This window comes from Pongo abelii, chromosome 18 (genome assembly GCF_028885655.2).
Source record: "Pongo abelii isolate AG06213 chromosome 18, NHGRI_mPonAbe1-v2.0_pri, whole genome shotgun sequence".
In the NCBI taxonomy this organism is placed as follows: domain Eukaryota; kingdom Metazoa; phylum Chordata; class Mammalia; order Primates; family Hominidae; genus Pongo; species Pongo abelii.
The window spans coordinates 85004756-85032070 of NC_072003.2; the positions used below are offsets into that span (position 1 = coordinate 85004756).

At 57.8% G+C, this 27315-nt stretch overlaps 1 protein-coding gene across 11 annotated transcripts in view; it reads left to right on the top strand.

Moving 5' to 3' along the window:
* The window catches only part of GSE1 (Gse1 coiled-coil protein), a 499199-nt gene that overhangs the window by 421990 nt on the left and 49894 nt on the right, over positions 1–27315 (top strand). Inside the window, exon 1 of one of the 11 annotated variants that reach the window (XM_054534229.2) lies at positions 15824–15921. The exons of 7 other annotated variants lie outside the window; for them this stretch is intronic. Coding sequence is in view for 2 of the 4 variants with exons in the window: in XM_024233181.3 (XP_024088949.2) it covers positions 17774–17780 (7 nt within the window). In the remaining 2 variants the exon portion in view is untranslated. Of the gene's footprint in view, positions 1–15823; positions 15922–16731; positions 16751–17486; positions 17781–27315 lie in introns of those variants that run through there. 3 more of the 11 variants (XM_054534230.2, XM_024233181.3, XM_024233180.3) reach the window with 3 other exon arrangements.

Consider the following 27315-nt stretch of genomic DNA (forward strand, 5'->3'; position numbering starts at 1 on the left):
ACCCACCCACCCATTCCTCTATCCGCCCACCCATTCCTCCATCCGCCCACCCATTCTTCCATCTGCCCACCCATCCCTCTACCCATCCACCCATTCCTCCACCCACCCACCCATTCCTCCGTCCACCCCTGAACCCATCTGTCCCTCCACCCACCCACCCACTCTTCCATCTACCCACACATCCATCCACCCACCCACTCTTCCATCTACCCACACATCCATCCACCCACCCACCCATTCCTCCGTCCACCCCTGAACCCATCTGTCCCTCCACCCATGCCCTCATCCACTGTCTATCCGTAGTCCCTATATTTGGTCTAAAGGTGGGATCTTTTCTCTGGCAGAGACGTGGCTGCCTCACCCACCGCTGCATCGCAGCTCGAAGGACGGATGCATCTGCTCTTCTCACATCAGCATCATGGTCCACCTAATGTGAGGGGAGGGGGCCTGGCCCACCTTAGCTGCAGACCCCATCACTGACTTGGGAAATGAAGCCTCAAAATAGTTCCCCGGGGAGGAGCAGTGTTCTCAGACTTCTGTGATGTTTCTAGACTCAAGCTTTCAGAGAGACTCCCAGGACAGCAGCCGGGCACCGGGCTCACTGTGTTCATCATGTGTGTGCTCGTGTGTTCTGGAATCCTGCCAGGAAGATCCTGCCTTCAGGTGGCCACCTTGTTTTCTCCATAAGCCCACATACACCTCACAGACCAAATATCATAAACGGTGGCTCAGAAAATGTAAGTTGTTTCTGTATTCTGACATTATGCTGCCCAATACGGGAGCCACTATCTATTTACACTTAATTTTAAAATTTTAAATTAATGAAATAAAGTCTAGAATTCAGTTCCTTGGTCACACTGGCCACATTTCAAGTGCTTAGAGGCCATGTGTGCCAGTGCTGGACAGTTGAGATGGACAACGTTCTCTTCATCATGGAAAGTTCAGCCAGGCACGGTAGCGCACAGCTGTCATCCCAGCACTTTGGGAGGCCAAGGTGGGCAGATCGCTTGAAGCCAGGACTTCGAGACCAGACTGGCCAATGTGGCAAAACCCTGTCTCTACTAAAAATACAAAAATTATCTGGCTGTGGTGGTGCACACCTATAATCCCAGCTACTTGGGAGGCTGAGGCAGAAGAATGGCTTTGTAGTTTTTTGTTTGTTTTTGTTTTTGTTTTGTTTTTGAGATGGAGTCCCACTCTGTCACCCAGGCTGGAGTGCAGTGGCATGATCTTGGCTCACTGCAGCCTCCACCTCCTGGGTCCAAGCAATTCTCCCTGCCTCAGCCTCCCAAGTAGCTGGGATTCCAGGCACCCGCCACCACGCCCGGCTAATTTTTGCATTTGCAGTAGAAAAGGGGTTTCGCCATGTTGGCCAGGCTGGTCTCGAACTCCTGACCTCAGGTGATCTGCCTGCCTTGGCCTCCCAAAGTGCTGGGATTAATGGCGTGAGCCACCGTGCCCAGCCAGGAGAATTGCTTTGAACCCAGGAGATGGAGGTTGCAGTGAGCTGAGATCATCCCACTGCACTCCAACCTGGGCAACAGAGTGAGACTCTGTCTCAAAAAAAAAAAAAAAAAAAAAGTTCTATCAGAGCAGTATTCTACAGGTTTACTCACACAGATTCTCTTTTTAAATTTAATTAATTTGTTTTGGGGGACAGGATTTCATTCTGTTCCCCAGGCTGGAGTGCAGTGCTGAGATCACAGTTCACTGCAGCCTCAACCTCCTGGCCTCAAGCAATCCTCCCACCTCAGCCTCCCCAGTAGCTGGGACTACAGGCATGCACCGCCACACCTGGCAGATTTTTGTATTTTTTTGTAGAGACGGTGTTTCACCGTGTTGCCTAGACTGGTCTCAAACTCTTGGGCTCAAGTGTTCTGCCTGCCTTGGCCTCCCAAAGTGCTGGGATTACACGCGTGAGCCACTGCGCCTGGCTGGATTCTTCAATAACTAAAAGATGGGCCAGCCTCAGCCATTACTGGTCTCAGGTTAGATCTTTTTGCATTCGCTCTGTAGGAGAATGAGCTGGGAATCTGATTTGAATTTTGATCTTCCCTGCTGCTGTGTGACTTGGGTTCAGGTGCTTAACCTTTCTGACTGGTAGAGATCGGCCCTCAGGGTATTCAGAAGGGTGCCCTGCTTCTTGTGGAATGGTAGAGAGGAGAGTGGAAAACGGAACATAAAATACCAAAATGACCGGTGCACTGAAGAAGCGATCCCTTGGAACCTGGCCCTGGACTGTTTCAGGGAGAAGGTGTATCCCATCTGCAAAAATCAGTGTGCAGGCAAAGGCGTTTTTCTCTCTCTCTGTCTTTCTCTCCCAGGCCTGAGGTTTGGTTGTTTTTTTTTTTTCACTTTCTCATCTCAGCAGAGGAGGGCTGGACAAGAGGGCCCAGAAGGTTCTTTGCAGCTGGCTCCTGCTCTCTGGGACCCCATGTGCTATGCCTGGGTTTGCCAGCACCCAGCTGCGCAGGGCAGTTCGGGTGGGCTGCCCACGAGAGCTGGTCCCTGTGCCTCGGTGAACCCTGTCCGTGGGCATCAGCTTTTAGGAGAATGCCCAGCCCCGTCCCAGAGCCGCGTGTCTGGCCCTCGGTGCTTGGTATCCTGCCTCCAAACAATGTATATTAGAAAGCAACTTTGATCTTTCAGAGATTGCCAGTGTACTTTACAACGAATGTGCTTAAGAAAGCATCAGTACTCCAAATGGCTGAGCAGGAACTTCTAATCCCTAGTGCCTGGACCCCAGGCTCCCTCAGCCACCGAGGAGCATTGCAGCAAAGGCAAGGGAAGATGCCTTCTGGGCAGGCAGGCCAAGAGGGGCTCCAGGCCACGTGGGCCTCCCAAGTAGGCATGGGGCAAGGGCTGCATCCCCCAACCATTGAGTGCTGGGAGGGCTGGCTTGGCTGCTCGGACCTTGGCTGTCACGTCTTCCAAAAGTTCTGTCCAGATGGGCTTTGTGGTGTAGCCCCCTCGTCCGTTCTGCAGCCTCTGGATGAGGACATGGCCCCTTGTTTGCTGGAGCAGGGACCTGTGGTCTGTGATCAATGACAAAGCCCACAGGCGGTGACTGGAGCATCGGGGCAGTGGTTGGCACAAGAAACTGCCAAGCCACAGGCCCTGCTCCGTACCCTCCTCTCTCCTACTCCCCCTCAATTATTTTTCTTGGATGTTGTGAATTAAATCTTCCAGTAACCGCAGGAGATGTCTTCGGGTAAGGCCCACTCACATCTTCATGCGCCGATAGAAGTTGTTAAATGAATAATGTTGACTTACACTGGGGACCCAATTCTCTCTGAATATAATTCCCCTTCGAGTTACCCGGTGCCTCTTGGAGAAACCATAAAAATAATAAACACGTCTCGATATCAGAGGTTGGTGATGCTGCTTCAGATTCTTTTGGAGAGAGAGGCAGGGGAGAAGAAATAAATTACAATTAATTTTTAAAAGAGGGTCATGCCACAGGTCAGATGATGAGGTGAGCTGGTGTCATGGGGTGGTTCTCCAGGGCTGAGCCGCAGAGCACCCCCTTAGAGCTGGGACAGGGGCTACCTGTGGACAATACTGATTCCTGGGCTCCACCGTGGACCTGCCCCCAATCTGGAATGTGGGTGAGGGAGGTGGGGGTGGTGACACGGGACCAGCTGGTTCTTGTGCAAAGTGAAGTTTGGGGATCGTGAGTCAACAGAAGTGGCAGTGGGGTGCGTCTCGGGATCTGGCTTCCTGGCCGTGTGCTGCCCCCGGCCACCTGTGATCACAAGCCTCTTGCATCTCACCTCTGTGGCCTTCTCTGGACCTGAAGAATTGCCAAAAATGGGCTGAGGCAGTTGGAGGAGATGGAAGAGACATTTAGCACAGGCCCTACCCTCTCTTGCTTTCTCTTTCTCCTTCTCTCCCTCTTAAGATCCCTGAACCTGGCTGGACACGGTGGTGTGCGTGTCGCCCCAGCTACTTGAGAAGCTGAGGCAGGAGGATTGCTTGAGCCCAGGAGTTAGAGGCTGCAGTGAGCTATGATCGTGGCACTGCCAGCCTGGGCAACAGAGACTTGCCACCTGGAATACAGATGAGGCTGTCACCCCAGTCATGGGCAAGGCTCTGAGACTCTTCCTCTCTAAAATGGGAGGGTGGCAGCTGTCCTCCCTGTGACGGGCACCTGGCAAGGTCCCTCCTGTGTGAGCCCCCTGAAGCCGTGCCTGGCTACCCCTCTGGGTCTCTGTGGCCTCCGAGGGCGGCTGCGGGTACTATCTATGCACTGCAGCCAGAGAGACACGGGGTCCTTCCTCTTCCAGGCCCGCCCCATCCACATGGCTTCTTTGAGCTGAGCCTGCTTTTAAGGTGCCACCTTGGGTTATTAACGGGAACACTCACAGACGGGGTCTGAGCGGTGTGGGGACTTTCCCAAGGTCACAAAGCAATTTGCTGGCTGAGCCAGGAATAGAACTCCTGAGCCGGGCTGTGATCACCCTGTGCTCAAATGGCCAGGCAGGCGGGTCTGTGCAGGGAGCGGAGCTGGGAGGAGGGGGCTGGGCCTCCTCGATGCCTCCATGTGGGCCAAGGGGAGGGGCTGGGAAGATGTCACCCAGGCCTGATGGGGAAGGCCAGGCTGAGGGCTGTCTCGAGGACCACTGTCTTTCATGGGAGAGGAGAGTGTCTGAACTCCGGGTGAGGGGCTGGTGTTGAGAGGCAGTGGCTGGCTGTGGCTAAGAAGGCTGTGGTGTGTGTGTCTTAAGATCATTTGAGCCTTGTTAAAACACACACACACACACACACACACACACACACACACACACACACACACACACACACACACACACACACACACACACACACACACACACACACACACACACACCCACCCACCCACCCACCAAAAACCCAGCGTTTGTTTTCCTGGTGGATCTTTGCAAAACACTCCAGCTACGAAGAGGGGAGGGGCTGGCGTAGCATCGCAGATGTGGGGACTCTGAGGGCTGATGAAATAAACCCATCCTTGTCAACTGGGGAAAGGCACTCAGCAATCCAGGACAAGACGGCGTGGTGCGGATCCTGCAGGAGGTTCCCGCATCCTTTTTTGGCTGGGTTTATTTTGGGGACAGGAGGGCTGTTTGGCGCTGATGAGGGTTTGTGTCCTCCTAGGGGCTTCTTGATTTCATTTAGCTCAGTCTCCTCTCCAACGGCTCAGCTCAGTGAGCGCCTGGAAGAAAGCGAGAATGCCAAAGCAACCCCTGGGTGGGAGGAGGGAAGGTTGGCTTCCACCAGTGGGGGTTAGAGCTGCCATCCAGGGGGACTCCCTGGAGGAGGCAGAATTTTAAGCCAGGGCCTGAAGGAAGAGGTCAGGGTTTGAATAAAGGAGATGGGGCTGTGCTGGGGGAGGATACAGCAGGCCCAGGGAAGGGTAGTGGGGCTGGGCGAGTCTAGAGAGACTGTCAGACGCTTCCAGACACCCCTAGTGCAGTCCTGAGGGCCAGGAGGGAGTCTCGGAGGGGAAATAGGCCCGTGGGACCCCTAGAGGCAGGCTGAGGGAGAGGTGCCCACCAGGAAGACGAGAGAGGTGCTCTCTGAGGGGTGGAAGGGGAGCAGCCCCAGGAGAGGAGGCAGCAGGGGTGGGGCAGCCATGGGTGTCTGCCAGGCCCACGGCAGTCCAGGAACGTGGGAGCAACTTTACCAGCACCGGGAGGGATTGCAGGGGCCAGGCTGGTGGGGAGGAGGCCTTTCAGGACGGGAGGTCAAAGCCATCGGCCAGAGGAGGGCCAGGCGGGAAGAGGCTCTCTGGGAAGAGGCAGAGCTGAGGCAATCAGGTAGAAATCAACCGGGGGATGACCTGGGGACCCACTGCCTCCACGCTCACCTTCAGCGCGGGGCCGGCAGACACCCAGAAGGGCCACAGGCAGCTGGCTAAAAATCTCCACACCAGGAACTTCCCGCGATGAAAACAACTTTGTCCATCTAACTTTTCCTTTTTGATTATTTTAATTTGTGAGACCAAATTATAAAGACATAAACACAACAAGAGCCAGAGCAGAGGGTTCCTTGCAGCCGTCCTGAGCTAGGGAGCCGAGGCCCAGGTCTTGACCCCGCGTCCCCAGGGCCCACCTATCCTGCAGTGGGCGAGGGCGGGGCTGCCCCGGACACCAGGGTCTCCTCTGTCTGCGTGCATTGCTTGTCGAGCCCGCGAGTGATAAAGGCAACTGGGACTTGATTGTCCGAGTGACAGTTGTGATTTTAATGACAGGCAGTAGGTTATTAATCAAGACATTTGTCAGGAGCACTGGGAGGCGGTGGGGAGGGAGAGGGAGAAGACAGGCCTGGAGGAAGAGAGAGTGCAGTTCTAGAAGAAGCTCCTCCGTGGTTCAGATCCCAGCCCCACCGTCCAGGGAAGTTGGCCTCTCATAGGTTTGCAGCAAGGATGAAGGCAGAAGGCCGGGCACAGTAGGCACTCGACAAATGCTGATTCTGAGTAACCAGGGCTGCTGCCAGGGCTGGGTTAGCAGCACACAGCACCCAGGGGGCTTGACTGGTGGCCGAGGCGGGGGCCAGGCAGGGAGGAGGTGGGGCGGGAGCAGTGTGGACTGATTCACAGGCCTGCGTGTCCCCAGCCAGTGCTATTTGATACGGAAAAGAACTTCGAAGGCTTTTAACATGTGGTAGAAAATCAGGGAACAGGGACCCAGAAAAAAAGTTTCTAAGGATCCCTGGGAGGCTTCTTGGGGGCTAACGGAGACCCTTGGGCCCTGGCCACCCTGGGGTTCTAGAACCGCTCCTGGTCTCCTGGTGTGAGAGAGCTCCCCTGGCCCTTGCCGGAGCCCTGCCCGACCCACATCTGTCCTGGGCCTAGGGTGACCTGCTGCTCCAGAACCCGCCCTCCTGGGTGCTCTCTGGGCATGTAGCCCATCTCTGGGTGGTGGCCTTGGTGGGGGCCTGGAGTGTGGCTGTCCTCTGAGCCAGTGGATGGACCAGGAAGCCAGAGGAAAGCCCCTCACCCTGCCTGAGGACAGCCGGTTAATCTTTATGAAGGAGGACAGTTCCTCCTGGGCTTTTGAGTGAATCACCCAGATTTCTGGTCCACTGGTGTCCAGGCTCAGCAGGTGGAAGTGTACTCACTGCTGCCAGAGATGTGCCCAGTTACAGGGGCTGCCCTTGCCCTCCCCCGCAGGGGCCCACACACTGGCCTCAGGTCAGGGGTCTGGGACCGCAGCGGGGGTGGGGACTCCGTGGCCAGCTGGTGACCTCTGCAGGCCTTGCTTCCCTGTGCCCCTGCCTGGGCTGCCATCCCATCCCCTCCAGGCCTGCCAGGGTCACAGCTGGCCGCTTTCCAGCCGAGTGGCCAGGTGGCAGGAGCTGCCTTGCAGCCCTGCTTGGAGACAGGTGTGTTCATTTCAGTGTCACGACCTCCAGCTGCTCAGAGCTCGCGAGGCGGCGAGGCCCGCCTTTCCCCTGTGTGGAAGAATTATCGGTGAGGACAAAAATAGGTCTGCAGCTTTGAGGGAGCTCAGCTGGGGGAGGGGACATTGTGAACCCCTCCATCTCAGAGCTTGGGTCCACAGAGAGGGCACTGTGTCCGTGGAAGGGGGAGAGACGCCGAGTGGGGAAAGTTCCCTGGAAGCAAAATGTGCTGGGTCATGACTGGCTTCGCTCGTGACTGCTCAGCCCCCAGTGCCCGAGGGTCATCCCCACACCCCGAAAGGGAGTTTCCAGGGGATGCTTCTCTTAAGGCTGCGTCTGCTTGAGGCTTCTCTGGAAACTGCAGGCCCTGCCCTGCGTCTGGCCTCTCCCAGGGACTGGCAGAGGCCTTCAGATTGGATTTTTTTGTTTTGTTTTGAGACAGGGTCTCACTGTGTCGCCCAGGCTGTGGTGCAGTGGTGCGATCATGGCTCACTGCAGCCTCAGCCTCAACCTCCCAGGCTCAAGCCAATCCTCCCACCTCAGCCTCCTGAGTAACTGGGACCACAGACATGTACCCCCATGCCTGGTTAATTTTTTTATTATTATTTTTTGTAGAGATAGAATCTCACTATATTGCCTGGGCTGGTCTCGAACTCCAGGGCTCAAGCGATCCTCCCTCCTTGGCCTCCCCAAATGCTGAGATTACAGATGTGAGTCACTGGGCCCAGCCCAGATTGGATTGTTTTTAATTGAGGTGAAATTCATGTAACATACAATTAGCCGTTTTAAAGGGTACAGTTCAGCGGCATTTAGTACATTCATAATATGCAGCCCTCATCTCTGTCCTGGTCCAAATCATTTTCTTTTTTGTTTTTAATTATAAAGAAAAGCAGTATAATTGGTTCATGGTTCCGCAGGCCCTGCAGGAAGCATGGTGCCCACATCTGCTCAGCTTCTGGGGAGGTCCCAGGAAACTTACAATCATGGGGGAAGGCAAAGGGGGAGCCAGCACATCACGTGGCAAAGGCAGGGGCAACAGAGAGGGACCAAAAGGACCACCCCAAAAGGAAACTCAGATCCATTAGCAGCCACTCCCCTCTCCCCTCCCCTAGCCCTAAGCAACCACTCATCTGCTTTTTGTCTCTGGATTTGCCTGTTCTGGGCATTTCATACAAATGGAATCCTTGTGTGTCTGGCTTCTTCCATTCAGCATCGTGTCTTCAAGGTTCATCTGTGTTGTGTGTGGATTAGCACCTCAGTCCTTTTTATGGCTGAGTAATAGTCCACTCACTGTATGGATAAACCATGTTTTCTTCATCTATCCATCATCTGATGGACATGTAGGTTTTCACTTTTTGGCTATGATGAGCAATGCTGATAGGAACATCCGTACAAGGTTTTGTGTGGACGTGAAGGTATGTTTCATGCCTCACTGTGTATCAGGACCCATTACTTTCTGTGGCTGAATAATATTCCAGTGTACACAGAGACCACAGTTTGTTTATCTGTTCCCCCGTTGATGGTCATATGGGCTGATTTGATAATTTTTAAAGATGCACCTTCTGAGGCAGGAGGATCCTTGAGACCAGGAGGTCGAGGCTGCAGTGAGCTATGATCGCACTACCGTGCTCCAGCCTGGGCAACAGAGTGAGATTCTGTCAAAAAAAAAAAAAAAATATATATATATATATATATATAAAAGAAAGATCTCTGAGAGGGAAAGCCAGACAGGGTGCTGTCAGTATCTATCTATCTATCTCCCTCTATATGTGTGTGTGTGTGTGTGTGTGTGTGTGTGTGTATGTATATATATATATATATTTTTTTTTTTTTGAGATGGAGTCTCGCTCTGTCACCCAGGCTGGAGTGCAGTGGCGCGATCTCGGCTCACTGCAAGCTCTGCCTCCCGGGTTCACGCCATTCTCATGCCTCAGCCTCCCGAGTAGCTGGGACTACAGGCGCCCTCCACCACGCCCGGCTAGTTTTTTGTATTTTTAGTAGAGACAGGGTTTCACTGTGTTAGCTAGGATGGTCTCGATCTCCTGACCTCGTGATCCGCCCGCCTCGGCCTCCCAAAGTGCTGGGATTACAGATGTGAGCCACCGCGTCCGGCCTGCTATCAGTATCTTCACACTTACAGAAGCCAGGGACTTGGGTGGCCGGCTGGGCCCCACCCACTGTCCTGCTCCCCTTGCCTAGTGACCAGCCAGGGGCTGGCAGGGGCTGGGCTCACGCAAGTTGCTGGTGTGATTCTTGGAGTGTGTGTGACATTCCAAGGCCTCTCCTAATGTCGGGGGAGAAAAGAGTTCCGCTGCTCTCACTCTAGGGCCAATGTCCGAGGGCAGAAGTGGTCTAAGTGACCGACCTCCCTGCCCGTCTGGTCTGGCGCCGAGAAGTGCTTCCTCGTAAAACTTTATTTGTATGTGCTGCCGCCCTTCCACTTCCTCCGCACAGCAAATGTAAGGGAATGCTTCTGAGCTCCAGCTGCGTCCCAGGCACTGGGCATGGCTCTCTCTATTGTCTTGTCTGGTCCTCACCAAAGTGGGGGCAGGGGGACACGTTCCTTGCAGGGCAGCAGCTAAGGAAACGGGTGCGCAGTGGGTGGAGATTTGCCCAGTCCGGCAGCTTGACTCCCACGTCCGTCCTCCCCCTGCACCCCCGGGGGGGGCCACCGGCTGTGCTCTCCAAAGCCACATTTTAACGTTTGCTGTCTTGGGTGGTCATTGAATGGGGTTAACACGTCTGGCCCCAGGGTGTTTTTAGAGGTAAGTGGTAGAGAGGGTGCTGCCCGTAGGGAGCCAGACAAACTGAAGACCGCATTGTAGGTGATCAGAAGCCTCAAACAGCAGGCTGGGCTCATTGGCCGCCCAGGAGCTGAGACTGCCTTGCTTGGACTGCAGATAGTTTCCTGATGGGAAGAAAAGTTGCAAGGAGGAGACCCTGCTCCCCTCTGACTGCTGCCAGTGAACTGGACCTGTTTCTGCTGTGGTTTCTGTTCAGCTGACATCGCTGAAAGCTACCCATGTGCCCATCGGGCTTGGCCGCCAGCCCCTGCCCTCCTTCTCACCTCCACCACAGAAGTTTCGGCTCCTGCCCTTGAAGTCTGCCGTGGCACAGCCCACTCCAGCAGGCCTGCCAGGTAGACGGGGTTCTCAGTGCGCTGCGATTTTATAAAAGCCTGCTAAAATCAGACCACTCCGGAACACATGCTCTCCCGGCTTTACATCACCAATGTTGACAGTAGGAAAATTTGGCCAGGTTTCTCTCAAATATGAAAAATGGGAACTAGGCATGCGAGGAAATGAAAACCTGGCATCCCCACCCCAGACAGCAGGAGCGCTGGGAAGGCAGGGCGGACTTCTCCGAGCTCCACAATCTCATCCGTGCAGTGTAGTGATGCCCACCCACAGGGCCCTGAACACAGACCTGGTCAGGTGCCCTGACACAGCTGCACTGTCTGGATGTGCAGGGGACGGAGCGGAGGGCTTCAGGCCACCAGAGGCGGCTCCTGGTAGAACGTCTCCTTGCCAGGAAGGGGCTACTTTGCCAGTGAGTCTGCCCATCACTGGGTCCTGGAGCTTCTGGGTGACCCGGGAGAGGGACAGGTTGGGGACAGCAGTTGAGCCAGGCCCACCACCAGTGTGCAGGACCCAGCCTGGATGCCCTGGGATCCCTGTGGCTTGCCTGTGGCAGCCCAAGTGGACGCAAGCTCTTCCCAGGATTTCAGATACCTGGGACACTTACACTTGGCCAGGGCCGTCTGGCTAGCAGGAGCCAGCTTGTCTCCCAGACAGTAACAGGGCAAGGGGTATGTGTGGGGGGTGCTCACTGGTGGCAGAAGTGTCCAAAACTCCCAGGATTCTCTGCCCCCCATCAAGGGTCCGAGCGCTGCTCCCCTAGCCCCCTTCCCCTGCCTCGGCCTGGCCCCGCCATATAAAGTTTAAAGGTTTTAAATGCAAATATTTCTCTTTTATAGATGCCAGCTGTCTCCAGAGAGTGCGTTTCCTTGCTGTTCAACTTTATTGTCCAATTAGCTTCCCATATCTGGATATTGGCGAGCCTGGGTTGGGGGGGCGGGAGGGTGGAGGGGGGCTGCAGGGGGAGGGGGAGGGGAGCTGCAGGAGGGAGGAGAGCCATGCCTCCTGGGCCAGCTCTGGAGCTGGAAGCTGCCCTCTGGGACCTGTATCTGGGTTGGGGTCAGGAAGCCCAGGTCATAGGGTGGGTGCCTCTCCAGAGGTGGGGTCACCATTTCAGGTTTCCCCGCTCCAGTAGGAGAGGCAGGAGCTGGGGGGCGGTTGGTAGCAGGGGTATTCTTTTCTGATTTAGAAAAATAAAAGCCAGCAGCCCCGACGCACACGGCTTCCTTTTACTCCCTCTCCCGCCCGCTTTCCAGCCGCGGTGGCGGCGTCCCCATTCACCAGGGCTCGGCGGCGCTCACAAAGCGAGGCAATTAGAATTGAAAATCTATGCAAAACAGCTGTTAACTGATTGTAAAGGAGTGCAGCTGTGTGCGGGGTGCGGATTGGAACCAGGCGCTGAGAGGGCAGGAAGTGTGGGGCAGCCCGGGGTTAAGAGGAAAACTCCTCAAAGGGAGTTAGCCAGGCCTTAACCCTTTCCTGTTCCCCCAGAGGTGACCTGGGCTACTGAGGGCCACCTGAGCTGCTGGGGTGGGGCTCCCCCAGCATCCCTGGCGAATCTGGTTCCTCCCCAAGAGGGGCAGGCAGGGAGAGGCGGGCACTGCTTTCCCCTCTCTCCCTCCAGCCTTTATCCAATCAGCAGATCTGGGTTAAATCTTAAATCCTGCCCAGGGGCTGGGGACTGTGTCCCTGCTAGGAGACAGGGGGCCCTCTTCCCTTGAGGCCCGCACTGCCACTCTGGAGCAGGGAGTCTGGGACTCCAGCAGACACGCTGTGGCCTGGCCTGCAGGGCGGATGGTGGAGGATGCTTCTTCTGATGCCCTGCTTGGAGACCTTGGCTCAGTAAGGGGAGGGGCCTGGGGATCTGTATTCCTCCCCACCATGATTTAAGACCCACTGCACTGTGTGATCGCTATCTAAGAGTGGGACGCAACCTGGAGAGATGAATTCGAGAGGCAGGGATGGGAAAAGCCTTCTTGCAAGAGATAAGATGTAAGCCAGGCTTTGAAGAATGGGGAGGATTTCTGGGCCAGTGATAGCAGAGCAGGAAACAGAAAGAGGAGGGTGGAATCTAAGTGGTGGGAGCTTGCACCTTCACCGATGCGTAGGGCAGGGCTGGGGGCCTAAGGGCAGATGGGGTAGCTGGGCAGCCTTCTACCCCTCAGCCCTTCGTGCCCCCTGGATTCAGTGCACTCTGTGGGCTTAGCCCCGCGCCCCTTCTCCCTGCACCAGGGCTGGTAGCCTTGGGGAGGGTGGGCTGTGCATGCAGAGGAGCTGGGTGAATCCCAGGGTGCTCAGCTCTAGGCAGCTAACGGCCCCCTCCCCCGGCCCCCAACCAAAATGGTTTTCAGGCACTGGACAGCTGCCCAGAGGTAAGAGCGTAGACCTGAAACCGCTTGAGACCTGTCGTACCCCTGCAGGTGTATCTTTCTTAATAATCAGAGTGACCATGGCAGGTGGTTACCGAGAAATGCTGCCAGGTGTAAGAGCCACGTCTGGATGAGACTCGTGCTGGAATGTGTGTGCCCGAGGCAGGCCAATTAACCTTCTCAGGTCTTCCCACTCGGGCTGTGTAATGGAGGTCACTGCCTGCCTTGCAGGGCCGGGAGGGCTTCCAGTGACATGCGCTGAGCAGCGCTGGCTCTTGTTAGGTGCTTGGTGAATGGCAGAGGTGATCTTTACATACTGGCCCATGGACATCCAGGTCCCTGATACTTATTTGCGGATCCAGGCGCTGAACAAGGTGCCCAGGCAACTCTAATGAAGGTGACATGCAGTTCCTACGTGCTAGGAGCAACTGGCCAGGATGGAGAAGGACCTTGGGTTAGGCTGTGTGCTGTCCTGCTGGGCCCTAGAAGAAGCAAGAACCAGAAAGAACGTGTCCAGGATCCATCCTCCGCCAGGGCTGGGCCCTGTGCTAAGACTTAGTGGGGTTGTGATAGTCATGGGTGGTGCCCGCACCCCTGAGCACGTGACGTGGCCCAGGTTGATGCCCAGGCAGTGGTGGTGGTGGTCTGTGCTGTCATCCTGCCCCCTTGCCTTCCAAATTTCCTTGCTGCCTTGAAGTGTCCCCTATGTCAGCGTCTGCCTTCTGCTGTCTGTCTCTTGCCGCCCCCCACCTTTAAAAAACAACAAAAAAAAGACAGGGTCTTGCTCTGTGGCTCAGGCTGGAGTGCAGTGGCACAATCATACCTCAACCTCAGACTCCTGGGCCCAAATGATCCTCCTGCCTCAGTCTCCCAAGTAGCCGGGACCACAGGCTTGTGCCATTACACCCAGCTAACCTTGGCCCCTCTAAGGTGCTTGCTGAAGGCTTACTGGAATTTTCACTTTTGTTTCTGGAAAACCAAGTGTGAAACACAGCCCAGGGTTTAGTGTGTTTGTTGAGTGAAAAACCACCCACCCTCTGTGGTTCAAGGCGTCCCTTTCTTTCTGGTGGATCCTCCTAGACCTCACGCCTCCAGACACCCCTCTTAGTTCCTGAGCTCAGGGAGTAGGTTTAAGGTGTCTCATGTTCATCTGAGATGGAAAGCTTTTTTTTCTCCTTTGAAACAGGGTCTCACTCTGTCGCCCAGGCTAGAGTGCAGTGGCACAATCTCAGCTCACTGCAGCCTCTGCCTCCTGGGCTCAAGTGATCCTCCTACCTCAGTTTCCCAAGCAGATGGGGCTACAGGCACACACCACCATGCAGGGCTAAGTTTCTTTGTTTTTAATAGAGACAGGGTTTTGCCATGGTGTCCAGGCTGGTCTCGAACTCTGATCTCAAGCAATATGCCTATCTTGGCTCCCCCAAAGTGCTGGGATTACAGGCGTGAGCTACCATGCCCTTAGGAAAGCTTTTAAAATTTAGATCTCTTTTGTGGTGCAGGTCTGATAGGTTCCAGGGCTTGTGGAGGTAGGGCTAGAGTTTGCCCCTAGGTGTCACTGAAGCAGGTACCTGAGCCAGGTGAGGGGCTGGGAGCCTGCCTTCCGCTCTTGGAGGCACAGTTTAGCTTGGCAAGGGCCTCAGGGTGTGAGCAAACGCGCACCAGCCACCAGCATCCTGTTGCCTTGGCACAAAGGACAGTCCGTGGTAAGGAGCACCGTGTGCAGCATCCCCAGGGCAGGTGCCCCGTAGGCCTGACCCTGGCATCTACCTAGCTCCTTCCAGGCAAATGGGAGTGGAGGGTAGGGAGGAGGTCCAGGGAAGGAGAGCTGTACCCAGGAAGGGCTCGCACTATCTGGGGGCGCGGGGCTGTGGGTAGGGCGCTGCTTAGGAAGAGAGAGGAGGAGGAGCAGGCCTGGAGGGAAATGGAGGGAGGCCAGCCTTAGCCCCAGTGCTGGGAAATTAGGAGTCAAGCGACAAGCCTCGTTAGCGAGGAGCGCGCCGGCTGCAGGAGAGCAATTCCCACCCTTAAACTCGGAGGCCGTGCTCCGGATTACTAATTTCCGGGGGCCGGGCGCACTGACAGTGAGTGTCATCCATCTCCCCCTTGCCAGCCCGCCTGGTGGCCGCCAGCGTTTCCCGGCCAGGACTCACAGAGCGGCTCGCTGCTGCCCCCCGGCGGTTGCCGGGGTGTCCGGCAGCGCCTCGCTCCCCTAGGCCTACTGGGTTGGGAAGGGGAGAGACTCCAGGTGTGAGAAGTTTGGGGCGCAGCTTGCATGTCACCTGTGTGCACATGAGCTTGAGCAACTCAGGGCCTCAACTTCCTCATCTCTGAAACGGGATCAGACCACCCATCTCGCAATCCAGGGGAGCTAGATGTATACGCCGGAGGGATTGGCCGGCTCTAAAAAGTAGCCGAGTGAGGCACCTCTCAGTGGCCACTCCACACGTTTTTGTGGTTGGCCGTCGTGGTCCTGCTCAAACAGGTGGAGAAACCTAACCCCACCTTCACCCCTGGCCCAAGGGCCTCTCCAAGGAAGAAGGGAGTAGGTGGTGCCACCGTGTCCCGGTGAGCGACCTGGAGGTGGGGCCTAGGTGTCTACCTGGAGAACTAGGCCGGAGGCAGCTCCCGGCCAGGTGCGAGAGGCTCATTTGCATGCTGCTCCCCTCCCCCCGCAGCCTGTAATCCAGGTGGGAAAGGGGTTGGGCCAGTCCCGGAGGTGAATTTTGTTTTTAAGGCTCCGGGCCAGTCGTCGTCCATTCCTTCCTAACACCTCCCTATCCTCCCCTCCCCCCGCCCGTGACTCCCAGTGGGGGTGGAGGCGCCCCTCCCCCTCCTAGCCCTGGCGGCCTGGGGCCGGGTGAATCCGCCGGCCAGTGCGGGTATAAATTACCCGGGGCCGCGCGGCCGCCCCACCGTGTGGTGCGTAAATTATAGCGTCCGGCCAAGGCCGCAAGGGGGGGCGCCGCCGGTGAGCTGGCGGGTCGTGCGGGGAAGCAGCACCCCCGCGCCGTGCCAGGGCCGGCCAGCGTCCGCAGGTAGGAGCCAGTAACGGCCCGACCCGGCCTCGCCGGTCCGTTTCCCTTTTCGTTTGTGGTCTGCCCGGAGCCTTGTGCAAGGCGGGGGGCCGGCCCGCGTGCACCCCCACCCCCGGGCCCCGGCGTGCGCTTGGTCGGAGGTGGAGCGGGGAGCGCGGGGCCTGAGGGAGCCCGCCAGACCCTGCCCCCCGGAGGGCACACAGGCTGGTTCTGCTCCCCGCTGGCGCGGGCCCCGAACGCTCTAGGCCCGCCAGCGTCATCGGGAACAGATGGATGGGGGGTGGCAGGCGCCCAGCGCTCGCTCCCGTCGCAATCCGGGCTGGCGCGGGGAGGGGGAGGGAGGAAGGCGGGGGAGGCGGGCCCGCGGGGACGGCAGCGTGCGCGCCTGCCAAGCCTGGCGCGGGCATGTCCCGGGGCAGGTTTGGGGCTGGCACGAGGGGGCTGAAAGTCGAAACCCGCAGCACAGCGCTGGGGCGGCCGCCCAGGGGGTGCTGGTTTGCCTCAGGGCTGAGAAGTAGGGACGCGCTAGATCAGAGTGGTGTTAGAAGAGGAGGGAGCGACCCCGGGGCCTCAGAGCCGCCCGGGGGGTTACAGCCGTGGGCGCCAGAAGGCGGGCAGGGGAGGCCTGGCGACCCCTGTCCCCGAGGCCCGCCCCTTTAACCCCGAGCTTCCTGGGGACGCGCCCGCCGCGATGGGGTGGGGGCGGGGCGGGGCGGGGTGGGCGGAGCCGGGAGGTGGGAAGGCTGGGGCCTTCAGTCCCTCTCCGCGCCGCCTGTGGGTGCCCAGGAATTTCAGGACGCTCCCTGAGTCATTCCAGTCAAGTGCCTGGGTGAGGTAGGGTGGGGGGGTGCCAGGAATGGGGTGGCGCTGCGCTGGGGCCAGAAGCGCAATGAGTCGTGCCAGTTTCTGGAGGCGGGCAACCTCGCCTCTGACCGCAACCCCAGCTACTTAATGATCCCCCTGGCGGAGCGGCGCCTCCTTGGGTTCTCCAGCCCCTCGGCCGTGGGTTCTTTAAAGAACACCCCCCGCAGCGGCCCGCATTGTGGCCTTCCCAAAAGTTACTTAAAACTGGGGGATGGGGTGCCTTATGGAATTTTGAGGCCAAGTTCTTAGTATTCAGCCTATTCTAGTTGGGGTAATAAGGTCAGGCATGGGGGGGGTGGGGCTTGGGTACACAGTCTAATTTGTGTCGCCTCCCCCCACCCTACGCGCCACCAGCGCCCAGAAAGTTGTTCTCCAAAAGGCCTCCAGGACACGAAGTTACCCATCCGCCCATTATTGGGCCTGCTCTGTGCCAGGCACTGTTCTAGGTTCCCGGGACGCAGCTGCGAGACACGGCTCCGCTCACGTGGCGAGGGTGCTGTGGCTGCTCACTACTTTTAGAGTCAAGTGGCCGGTCTTAGCCACCAAGGTCCCCGGGACCCCCGAGCAGTCCAGCCAGGGGCTCCCGAGAGTGTGGGGGTGGCACCTCCGCGGCCCCGCTGGTGTCCTCGGCTCACCTGGCCGGCCGGGCCGGGGAGGGGCGTGTGCCTGGGCGGGTGGACCCGGGCGCCCGTCGGTGCGCGCGCGCGCGCCTGTGTGTTTGCGGCTGAAACCCGACACCTCCCGCTGGCTGAGGTCAGGGAGCCGGGAGCGAGCCAGTGGCCCGGGAGTGGGCGGCGTTGCGTTTGGGTGTGTCCTCGGCGGCGACAGCAGCAGGTGTTTCTTGGCCGGGGCCCCGGAAGCTCCACCTCCCCAGCGGGCCCGAGCTGCCGCCGCCGAGCAGCCCCGGGTGAGATAAGCAGTTTAGACAAACACTGGGCGACGGTGGCTCCAGCATGTATCAGCCGAGACGGAGCTGCGGGGCCCTGGCATGAAAGGTGAGCGCGCCGCACCCGGCCGGGGACGCGGGTCCTCCACCCTCCCCCCACCGCACTCTCCTCCTGCAAGTTCGCGGGTTCCGCGGGGGCGGCCGCCAACGGCTCCCGGGCAACTTCCCCGGAGTGTTAGCGGCGATAAGAGCCGGGAGGGCGGGCAGGCGACCAAAGGCCACCCCCTTCCTCCGCCCGCGGGTCGCAGCCTGGGCGGCCTGGCTGCGGGCGGGGACGCGGGGGCTCCGAGCTCAGGAGTGCGCTCAGCGGGGGATGGGGGGGGTGCGTAAGTGCGTGCGGGCTAGAGGGCAGATAAAGTGGGGGGATGGGGGTGGCGGGGGGAGTCTCCGAGAGCTGCGGGCGCTGGAGAGCTGGAATGAAAACTTTGCAGCGACGCGGGAGGGAGCGAATGGGGGTGGCTGTGCGCCCCCGCGGCAGGTGCTGGGGACGGCCAAGGAGGCGGGGGACGGGGGGTGCTCGTTACTGGGGCCGCGCCGGTTAGGGTTTTTGTCTTGCTCCCCTCCCCCTCCCCGACCCCTGGTCTCGGGGGAGTTGGTCGGGAGGGCGGGACCGCAGCCTCCCGGGTCTGTGACCCCCACGCCCTGCTTCCCGAGGAAGGGCGCGCCACTGGCTTGGCCGCTTCTCTCCTCTCTCTCCCCCCACACCCGGCGGAGCGGCTCCCTGCCCCTCCTCTCCCCTCCCCCCCCCGCAGAAGATGGCTGCCCCAGCCTCGGAGGTGGGAGAGGGATTGCACATCCGCCGCCCCCCACCCGCGCTGGCCTTTTTCCCTCCCCGGCCCTTCCTGCTCCGGCTGGATGCGCCTCCCCGCCCCCAGCCCTCCCGGGCCCTGCGGCCGCGCTGATGGGCGGCGAGTGGCCCGACCGAGTGGAGCCGATTCAATTATATTGCAGCACCAGAGACACCTCCTCGGCCGCCCGCCCGCCTCTCCAGCAGGCTAATTAAATTCCCTTCATGGAGGCGGAGCGGGAGTGGAGCTCACCCTCCCTGCGCCCGCCCACCCCCATCTTCCCGCCTCCCCTCCCCAGCGCCGGGTGGGGGGACCAGGGGGCCACTTAGAAATGTGTGGTGGAGACTCGAGGCGCAGGTCGTAGGAAGGGGGTTCCCAGATCGGGGGAAGGGATACCGCGACGCCCCCATTAGATGGGGGAGTAGAGGCTGCGCCCTTTCCACGTGGTGGGCCGGGGGCCTGGCCGCAGTGCCCGTCTGAGTTCCGAGGGCAGCGTACTGGCGGTGGGGGAGCACCTGCCGGGTTCCCAGCTGGGCGGTGGATGCCAGCCGGAGTTGAGTCGGTTTGGCTCTTACAAACTAGCCTTTGTCTGTGCAAAGTGCGTTTAAAACACACTAAACCCTTGCTCCCCCCTGCGGTGCCTTATCTGGGGCCTGAGGGGTAGCGGCCACACAGGTTGGGGTTTGGAAACAAAAAGCGGGGCCACCAAATGGAAAGAGGGCTCCTTTTGTAAAAGGCGCCTGAACAAAAGGCCCAGCCGCACTCCGGGTGGGAGCGAACCCGCCTAAGCCGATTTCCAGGAGGCGGGGGACAAAGGGGCAGAGAGAAGGTCTTGGTACGGCGTTGTGAAATGTGCACCCTGGTCGGCCGTCTCGTCCTCTCCCCTGGGATTCCGTGCCCCCGCCTCCCGGCAGGGGTGGAAGGGGGAACCCAGGTGAGCAGCCTTCTCTGGCCTCCCTCGGTGTTGCTTAAGCTTGGGGCACTTCAGTGTTGCTCACCCTGTGTTTACGGCCGCCTCCACCAGCAGGGACGGCAGAACCTGAGGCACAGGCTGTGCCTGACTCAGCCGCCACGCCACAGGTGAGGGGCCCAGGGCGCAGGCTCCGACGGCGGCGTATGTCATCCCGGCCGCCGGCTGTGCAGGGGCTCGCCCCGCCCAGGTAGATTCGGGAGGGCTGGAAGAGGCCCTGGCCTGCGAGAGCAGCGACCTCGGTGCTTCCTAAGAGACTTTCCGAGACAGCCAGCCCCGTGTCGGCAGCGTTCCTGATCTCCTGCGGGCCGGTTGCGAGGATGGCTTTTGTCACTCTGGCAGCAGACACCAAAGCCAGGAGGGGAAGCGGGGGAAGCTGGAGCCAACCACGGTTTTGACGCTTGGAGTTTTCTTTCCTGGAGCCTTGGGGGCGGTGCCGTGCCAGAGCTGGTGAGAGCCGGCCAGGAGCCTCTGGTGACCTAGGGTCAGCCCTGCCTTGGGAAGGGAGGTCGGGAAGTCCTGGTTCTAGGCAGAGTGAGGCTGAGCTCAAAACAAGGAAGGCAACAAGGTGTCCACTGTGGCGCAGGCTCTAAGCTGTTTGGGACCGTTTTTAGGATCCTGGAGTGTCAGAGTTCAAAGGCGCTTGTAGATCTCCAAACTCGGTGTTTAAAAACTGCTGCTGGCCAGGCCTTTCCAAGCCCAGTTAAGCCACAGCCTCTGGGTTCCTGACCCGGGTCTGGGGGTTGTCAGAGCTCCCCAGCTGATCCTAACGTACAGACTGGGGGTAGGAACAGGGGGCAAACTGAGGCTTCGGGCCAGGCGTGGAGCGGACACCGCGCTTACAGCAGGAAGCCTCTTCCGATGGCCCCGATGAGCCCTCCCCTCCAGCAGTCACTTCCCTGTCTCTGGGGGAAGTTCAGGGGCTGCAGATCTGAGTGCCTTGTGGTTTCAGAGCAGAAGCCAAGCCTGCCTGTGGGCTCAGCATCGCCAGCCCGAGGAAGAGCCAAGTCTGCACAGCGCCACTCTGTGGCAGACCGGGGTCCTGCACCTCTCAGCTAGAGATCCCCCCCAACCCTTGGAGTCCCAAATTCCCCTTGAGCCCCCTGGAGCAGGTACTGTCTGTCTTCCCTTGCTCTGAAGGAGGCGGACTGGGGGGCCTTTGGGCTCGGAGCCCCGAGCTGAGGGGCAGGAGCTGGTGCCTCCCACTTTTCTGGAAGAGTGCGGGTAAGCTAGAGGGCTGGCTGCTACCTTTTCCCTGCCCCCAGGAACTCGCAGGGGCTTGTGGAGTCGGCTAGCAGGGCCGGTTTTTCCTGGCCCCATTTGAAGCCTTGGAATTCCCAGCCTGGGTTACTCGAAGTCCAAGGATCCATCCCCGGGATCGGGCCAGGGTTGGATGGGAACCCTCTCTGGGTAGCATGTGAATTGTCTCTGTTGTGGCAACAGCAGGGTCCTCTAAAACCACAGGGCTTCCCTTCCCTTTCCTGGTGTGCCGGGAGAGCTGTTTTTTTTTTAACCTGCAGAGATCCATGTTGCAGGTGACATTTCAGTTTGGTGGCTGTGCTGAAGCCTGGCCGCCTGGCTTTAATTCCTCCCCCCGTGGAGTCTCAGATCTCGGTGGCCTCACCGAGCTCGGTGTGGGACGCCGTGCTGCTGGCTTCACTTCCGCGTGCTGGCCTTTCTCCCCCAGCTGCAGCCACAGCCTGGGAGGTGACGTTTCTGAGTGTCCCTGTCAATGAGAATTTATTGAGCTCCTCCTCTGAACCCAGCCGTGTGCTTGCTGCTGGGAGGTGTACAGACAGATAAAACAGGAGCGTGGCCAAAAGCAGCCCTTTGCACGCCTGCCAAACGCACACTCGGGGGCCTTTTAATCTTGCTTCTGCAGCTCTGATTCCCCACCAGCCTCTTCTCTCACGCCCTCAGCTCCAGCCAGACGACACCACACGCCATTCTCGCCACTCCTGCGTTTGGCCACGTCCCTGTCCTAGCATGGGCCATCCCGTCTGCCTGGGATTCTCCCGTGTGCTCCAAAGCCCACCTGTCACTGAGGCCAGTCCACCTGCCCCTCCCAACCCGATGCCTCCCTCGCCTCCACACTCCCATGCTCATCCCGTGTGTGTCTGGAATCAGACGTTCAGAGGGGAAGTGAGAGCTGCCCCCAGGAGGCTGGGGCGGAGTCCAGGCCTGGAGGAAGGAGCTGTAGATGAGGGCAGGGCTGGTGCTGGAGAGGGCCTCTGGTTTACCCTCACCTGTGCCTACAAATCATCTGTGGAAAGAAGGGGTTGGGCTGCACTTGAGGCTTTTGTGGGTCCTTGTGACTTGGGGGTTTCTAGGGAGGCAGGTGGAGGAAGTGGGGAGCCTCTAGCCCAGGGGTCTCTCCTGGCTGCACTTTTGAATCACCTGGGGGGCTTTAAAAGCTCCCAGTGCCCAGGCTGTACTGCCAAGCAGTTCAGGCCAAATCTCGGAGGGGTGAAGCCTGGGTATCCGTGTGTCAACCCCCTGGTGACTGCCACGTGCAGCCCAAGCTGAGACCCTTGCTCTGCTTTCTTCCAGAGCAGCTTCCTAGTCACCTGGGGGCCAGGGTGGGAGCTTTTCATGCTTGGCCCCTCCTCCTCCAGAAGGGCCTTCTGCTGGGGGGAGCAATGTGAGTAGGAATTCCTTCCCCTGGGAAGATGGGCTGATGCTGTTTAAGGAGACCTGGGGTTTCTCTTCCCACCTGGGAAGCCGGAGACCACCTTGCTTGCCCCAGAATTGGATGGAGAACCCTGGTGACTCAGAAATGGACATCTCCCCTCTACGCCACCTCCCCCGCAGGACGGGGCACCTGTCACCTGGCTGCTCTCTGGATGTCTGTGGGCCTTGTGTTAACCCCAGGCAGAATCCTGAAGGTCATTCTTGCCTGGCCCAGGTGTGCTTTGAGCTCTTCTAAAGGGGCTTACAAATGCAGAGTCCCATTGGCATGGGTGGATTCATGTTCGCCTGCATCTCTAGCCAGGCCTTCCAATTCTGGAACCGGTTCCTCCAGCTGGAGGACTTGACGTGTCTGAGGAGGTGTGTGTTATAGTGGATTTGGGATCACTGGACTGAGGTGGCGTGAGGGGGGTGCGTGCTAATGGTGACATAGACCCTCCCACTTTAATCATCATGTCCTCACCCCCCACCCCAGTGTTCTCATCTGTAAGACGAGGATGCAGAGGCCCTCTGGCAGTTGAGGGTGAGGATGAGATGCTGTAATGCCCGCCACATGCCCCTGACGGGTAAATGACAGATGCGGGTGAGGGTTGAGAAGGCCTGGAGCGTGGGGTGAGCCCCTGGTGAGTGTCAGCTGTTACTGTGTTGATCGGTGCATCTGACTGTTCATATCTGCCTCTTGCTTAGGTCACTGTGTGACCTCAGGCACTTGTGTTCTGGGCCTCAGTCTTCTAATCTGTGGAATAGGAATGACAATGTCACCTGTATCCTGAGGCTGTTGAGGGTTAAAGGCTTTATTAACAAGTGCCCAGTACAGCACCTGACACAGGCTCTGCAAAGCCTGCGGCTACTCCTGTTGCTGTTGTTGTTGTTGTTTTAATTAGAGACAGGGTCTTGCTCTGCTGCCTAGGCTGGGGCGCAGTGGTGTGATCACAGCTCACTACAGCCTCAGACTCCTGGGCTCAAGTGATCCTGCTGCCGCAGCCTCCTGAGAAGTTGGAACCACTGATGCATGCCCCCACACCTGGCTGATTTTTAAAAAAATTTTTTGTGGAGACAGGGTCTCTCACTACATTGCCCAGGGTGGTCTCAAACTCCTGATTTGGGTGGTCCTTCCGTCTCAGCCTCCCAAAGCACTGGAGTTACAGGCATGAGCCACTGCGTCCAGCTTGGCTTTAATTTATAAAGCTCCAAGGCTGTGTTCCCCTACGCTCAACTCACTCCCTTGCAGTGCTGGGGGTGGCCCCTTTTCCCACAAAGACTGGAGTTGCTTTTTCTGCCCTAAGGCTCAAGGCATCCCAGCAGACCCTGCCAGCCCCTCTGCTGGGCTTTAGCAACCAGAGGTTCTTTTTGGGAGCCTCAACGCCCCCTCGGGCTCACATGCACACCACCGCCCCCTTGGTGATTGGCACTCTGGGCCCAGGTGGCGGGAGGTGCTTTAACAAACTGTCCCTCCCCCAGCCCTGCCCTTCCTGCGCTCAGATGGTGGGTCTGTGGCCGCAGGCAGCAATGAAGGGTATCGATCGCCCAGCTTTTGGTTGAGCAGTATTGATGTTGGACAGGTTAAGCCGTCCCGAAGGAAAATCTGTGTGTCAAGCTGAGCACAAGACAGCTCGCGAGTGGGGGCTGGGGGGGCGGGGCGCAGCCTTAGGGGCCTCTTCTAGGCTAACCCTGAGTCTTTTATCTTCTGGGTTGGGGGGCAAAGCCGAGGGGTGCCAAGCGATGCCCCCCAGCCCCAGAGGGGCCTGGAGGGGACGGCAGGCGCCCTTACGTGGTGTGATCTGTGGGCAGATGGTGTGCCGGCCAGGACTTGATCCCACTTAAGGAGTTGTCTCTGGGATTTAGTAACCAGATGGGAAAGACCGTATTTCTGTATCCAGAGGTGCTGCGACTGCCCTGGCCTAGGAGGGTCACGCCGTGGGCTGTGCGCCAGGCATGGTGCGGGAATGTTCTCACTCCAGTGTGCTCCTCCTCCCCAGGGAGGGACTGACTTGCTAGGTAGGGATTAGCCCCGTTTAGCCATCCACCGGGGAAGAAAGGGGCCCCGGGGATCCATATCCTGCCTGTAGTCACACAGCTGGTAATTGGTAGAGGAGCAGAAATCCACACCATGAGTTTCCCACTGCAGCCTCCTCACCCAGCTCCCGCCCGCTCTCCCTTAGAGCCTGGAGGGAGGTCACCGGCTGCTTCGGAAGGCACTGTTTAACCTGGGCTGCTTATGGGGTGCGGTGGCTCAAGCCTGTAATCCCAGCACTCTGGGAGGCCGAGGCAGGTGGATTGCTTGAGCTCTGCAGTTTAAGACCTCTTCTCTACAAAAAAAATAAAAAATAAAAAAAACTAGCCAGGCATGGTGGGATGTGCCTGTGGTCCCAGCTACTCAGGAGGCTGGGCAGAGAGGATCACTTGAGCTCCAGAGCTCGAGGCTGCCCGCAATGAGCTGTGATCGCACCACTGCACCCCAGCCTGGGTGATAGAGCAGGACTCTTGTCTCAGCAAAAAAAAACAAAATTAAACTGAGCTTCTTCACGCAGTCTCGGGATGTGAGTGGATTCTTCCAACTGAATTCCCAGTGTACATTTATCTTTGAGTGTATTTTTGTAATGTTTTTGCATTTGACATGTGGTATTTTTTCCATTCACTTAAATATACGAGGATCCACTAGACAGCCGATGCTATACTGGGTGTTGAAGACACAAAGTGGAATGCGGTTCAAGCAAAAATTCTCAGCCAGATGGGAGCATTGGAGAGACTTCCGCCTCCCAGAGGCTGCCGATCCACGCGGTCGTCTCCGCCGCCGTCAGGAGGGTGTGGTTAGTCACCCCGCAACAGATAAGAAGACAGGGTTTCGGAATTGGCCCTTGTGGAATGCCTGGGTTGGCGCCCCACTCAGCCCTGCATCTCTGAGCTGTTGGGGAACCCGTTTAGATGGTGTCAGCCTTGGGTCTCTGCACGGTTCTCAGCCCTGGGTCTCTGCTGTGTTGGGGAACCCGTTTAGATGGTCTCTGCTGTGTTGGGGAACCCGTTTAGATGGTCTCAGCCCTGGGTCTCTGCTGTGTTGGGGAACCTGTTTAGATGGTCTCGGCCCTGGGTCTCTGCTCTGTTGGGGAACCCGTTTAGATGGTCTTGGCCCTGGGTCTCTGCTCGGTTGGGGAATCTGTTTAGATGGTCTCAGCCCTGGTTCTCTGCTGTGTGGAGGAACCCATTTAGATGGTTTCAGCCCTGGATCTCTGCGCTGTTGGGGAACCCGTTTAGATGGTCTTGGCCCTGGGTCTCTGCGCTATTGGGGGAACCCACTTAGATCGTCTCTTGAAAAAGATTTGTGGCCTCCCCTGTGTCTGGGTTTGCAGGGCAGCGGAGGTGTGCGCTGAGATCGTATCTGTACATCTTATAAGACTTTATAGGACTAAGGAAGTTAATCCATTCTTAGCAGGGATGCCAGACCCCTGGAGCCTGTCACCTGGGCACAGGGAGGACATTTTAACTAAGCAACTGGTTTCCAGGTTGAGACTGGTTGGGATCCTGCGGAGTGACTCTGAATCCACTAACAGCAGGACTGTGTCTGCTTGGATGCTGGAGCTGGGGTTTCTCCAGCCACGGCTGGCAGAGTGGACCGTGGGGTTTTGTGTCATCCGTGTCTCTTATCCACTGGAGAGACTGTTGTGTTCTTTCTGCCAGATTACTCTTGAAGAAGCAGGGGAGGGGAGGGCGCTCCTGCCCACCTCTGCTTACCTGCCCACCTCGGGCTCATTCTTCCCACCCCATACCCCCATGCAGCCTTCAGGACAGGAGACATAGCCTGGACTACTTGTCATGGCGCAGCAAGAACTTCGTTACCAGTCCTGGTGGGCAGAGACTGCCAACTCCCAACAGCCAGGTCTGCACCTGACTGGGAAATTTACAGGTTCCTCACGGGGATTCTGGAGGGGTGTGCATATGTGCATGTTGAGAATTACAGAATCATTTAGACTTAAGCAGTCAGCCATTCAGCAGTTGACAGGATGACTGTGGCCAGAAAAGGTGACCAGTTTGTCCTGTTTGGTGGCTGGGTTGGATGAGGGAGTCCAGGACTCCTGGCACATGACTGTTCTGGGAGCTTTTCCTGGACAGCCCCATTCCAAAGTCCATCTTGGCTGTGGGGTGGTTGGTTTTTTCCAGTGAGGCATTTAGTGATGTCTGGGCACAGCACGTGGGGCTTTGAAAATGGGAGATGAGTCTGGATGAGGAAACACCATTAGAACGTGGATGGTTCTGGGCCCTTTCTTTTTCACCCTGTATTTCCTCTGTCCAGGCAGGTCATATTGGGGGAGGGTGTTCATACTCGTGGGTTGCTACTTAGGGAACTCTGTGCTGTAGGAGTTTGTGGTGTGGGTTCACGGACGCTATACATCTTCAAACACATGTTCCCACGGGGTTTACAGATAGGCTCTGCGAACTTGGTAAAACTATATGTAACATGCAGTAGGTGTATTTCCCTGGGGAGAGGGTCTGGTCCACCACTTTGAACCATCTTGAGAGTGGACCTTTTTGCAAAGGCAGATGTAACTGTTTTATGACTTGAGGGGCAAGTCCTGGCTTGGTGAGCTTGCTTTGATTCAGGGGAGACCTACCTTGGGGTTGACACACGCCAGAATTGTGGCCTTCATAGGTGTCCCCCGAAGCTGAGCCTGGGAAGGGGTTGGCCTCTTTCTGTTGCACCCTGATGGAGTTACTGTGTTGATGACATCTGAGTGGAGTGTCTGTGCTGAGGGTCGCAGCTGCAGCTCCTGCAGTGCTGTTAGTGTCTCAGACCTGTGTGTACTTTTCAGAACTGGGAAGACCTGGTGTTGAGGAAGCTGGCCGGCCTGAGACCGTAGGGAGGGGAGGGGTGCAGACTCTGGCAACCTAGAGACTTAGAGACAAACTAAGGGAGAAGTGCCACTCATGGGGCTGTGGTTTTTATGGCTTTGACTTTTCAAGAGAAACTGGGCACCTTCATGTTGACTTGAAGCCTCCTATTTTAAAATATTGCCCGTTGATTCTCATTTAAACCACACAGCATGATTTCAGGTCAAATAAAAACAGGTTGAAGGGTAAAAGGCTGGCCCCTTGTCCACTCTTTTTTTTTTTTTTTTTTTTTTTTTGGAGACAGGGTCTCGCTC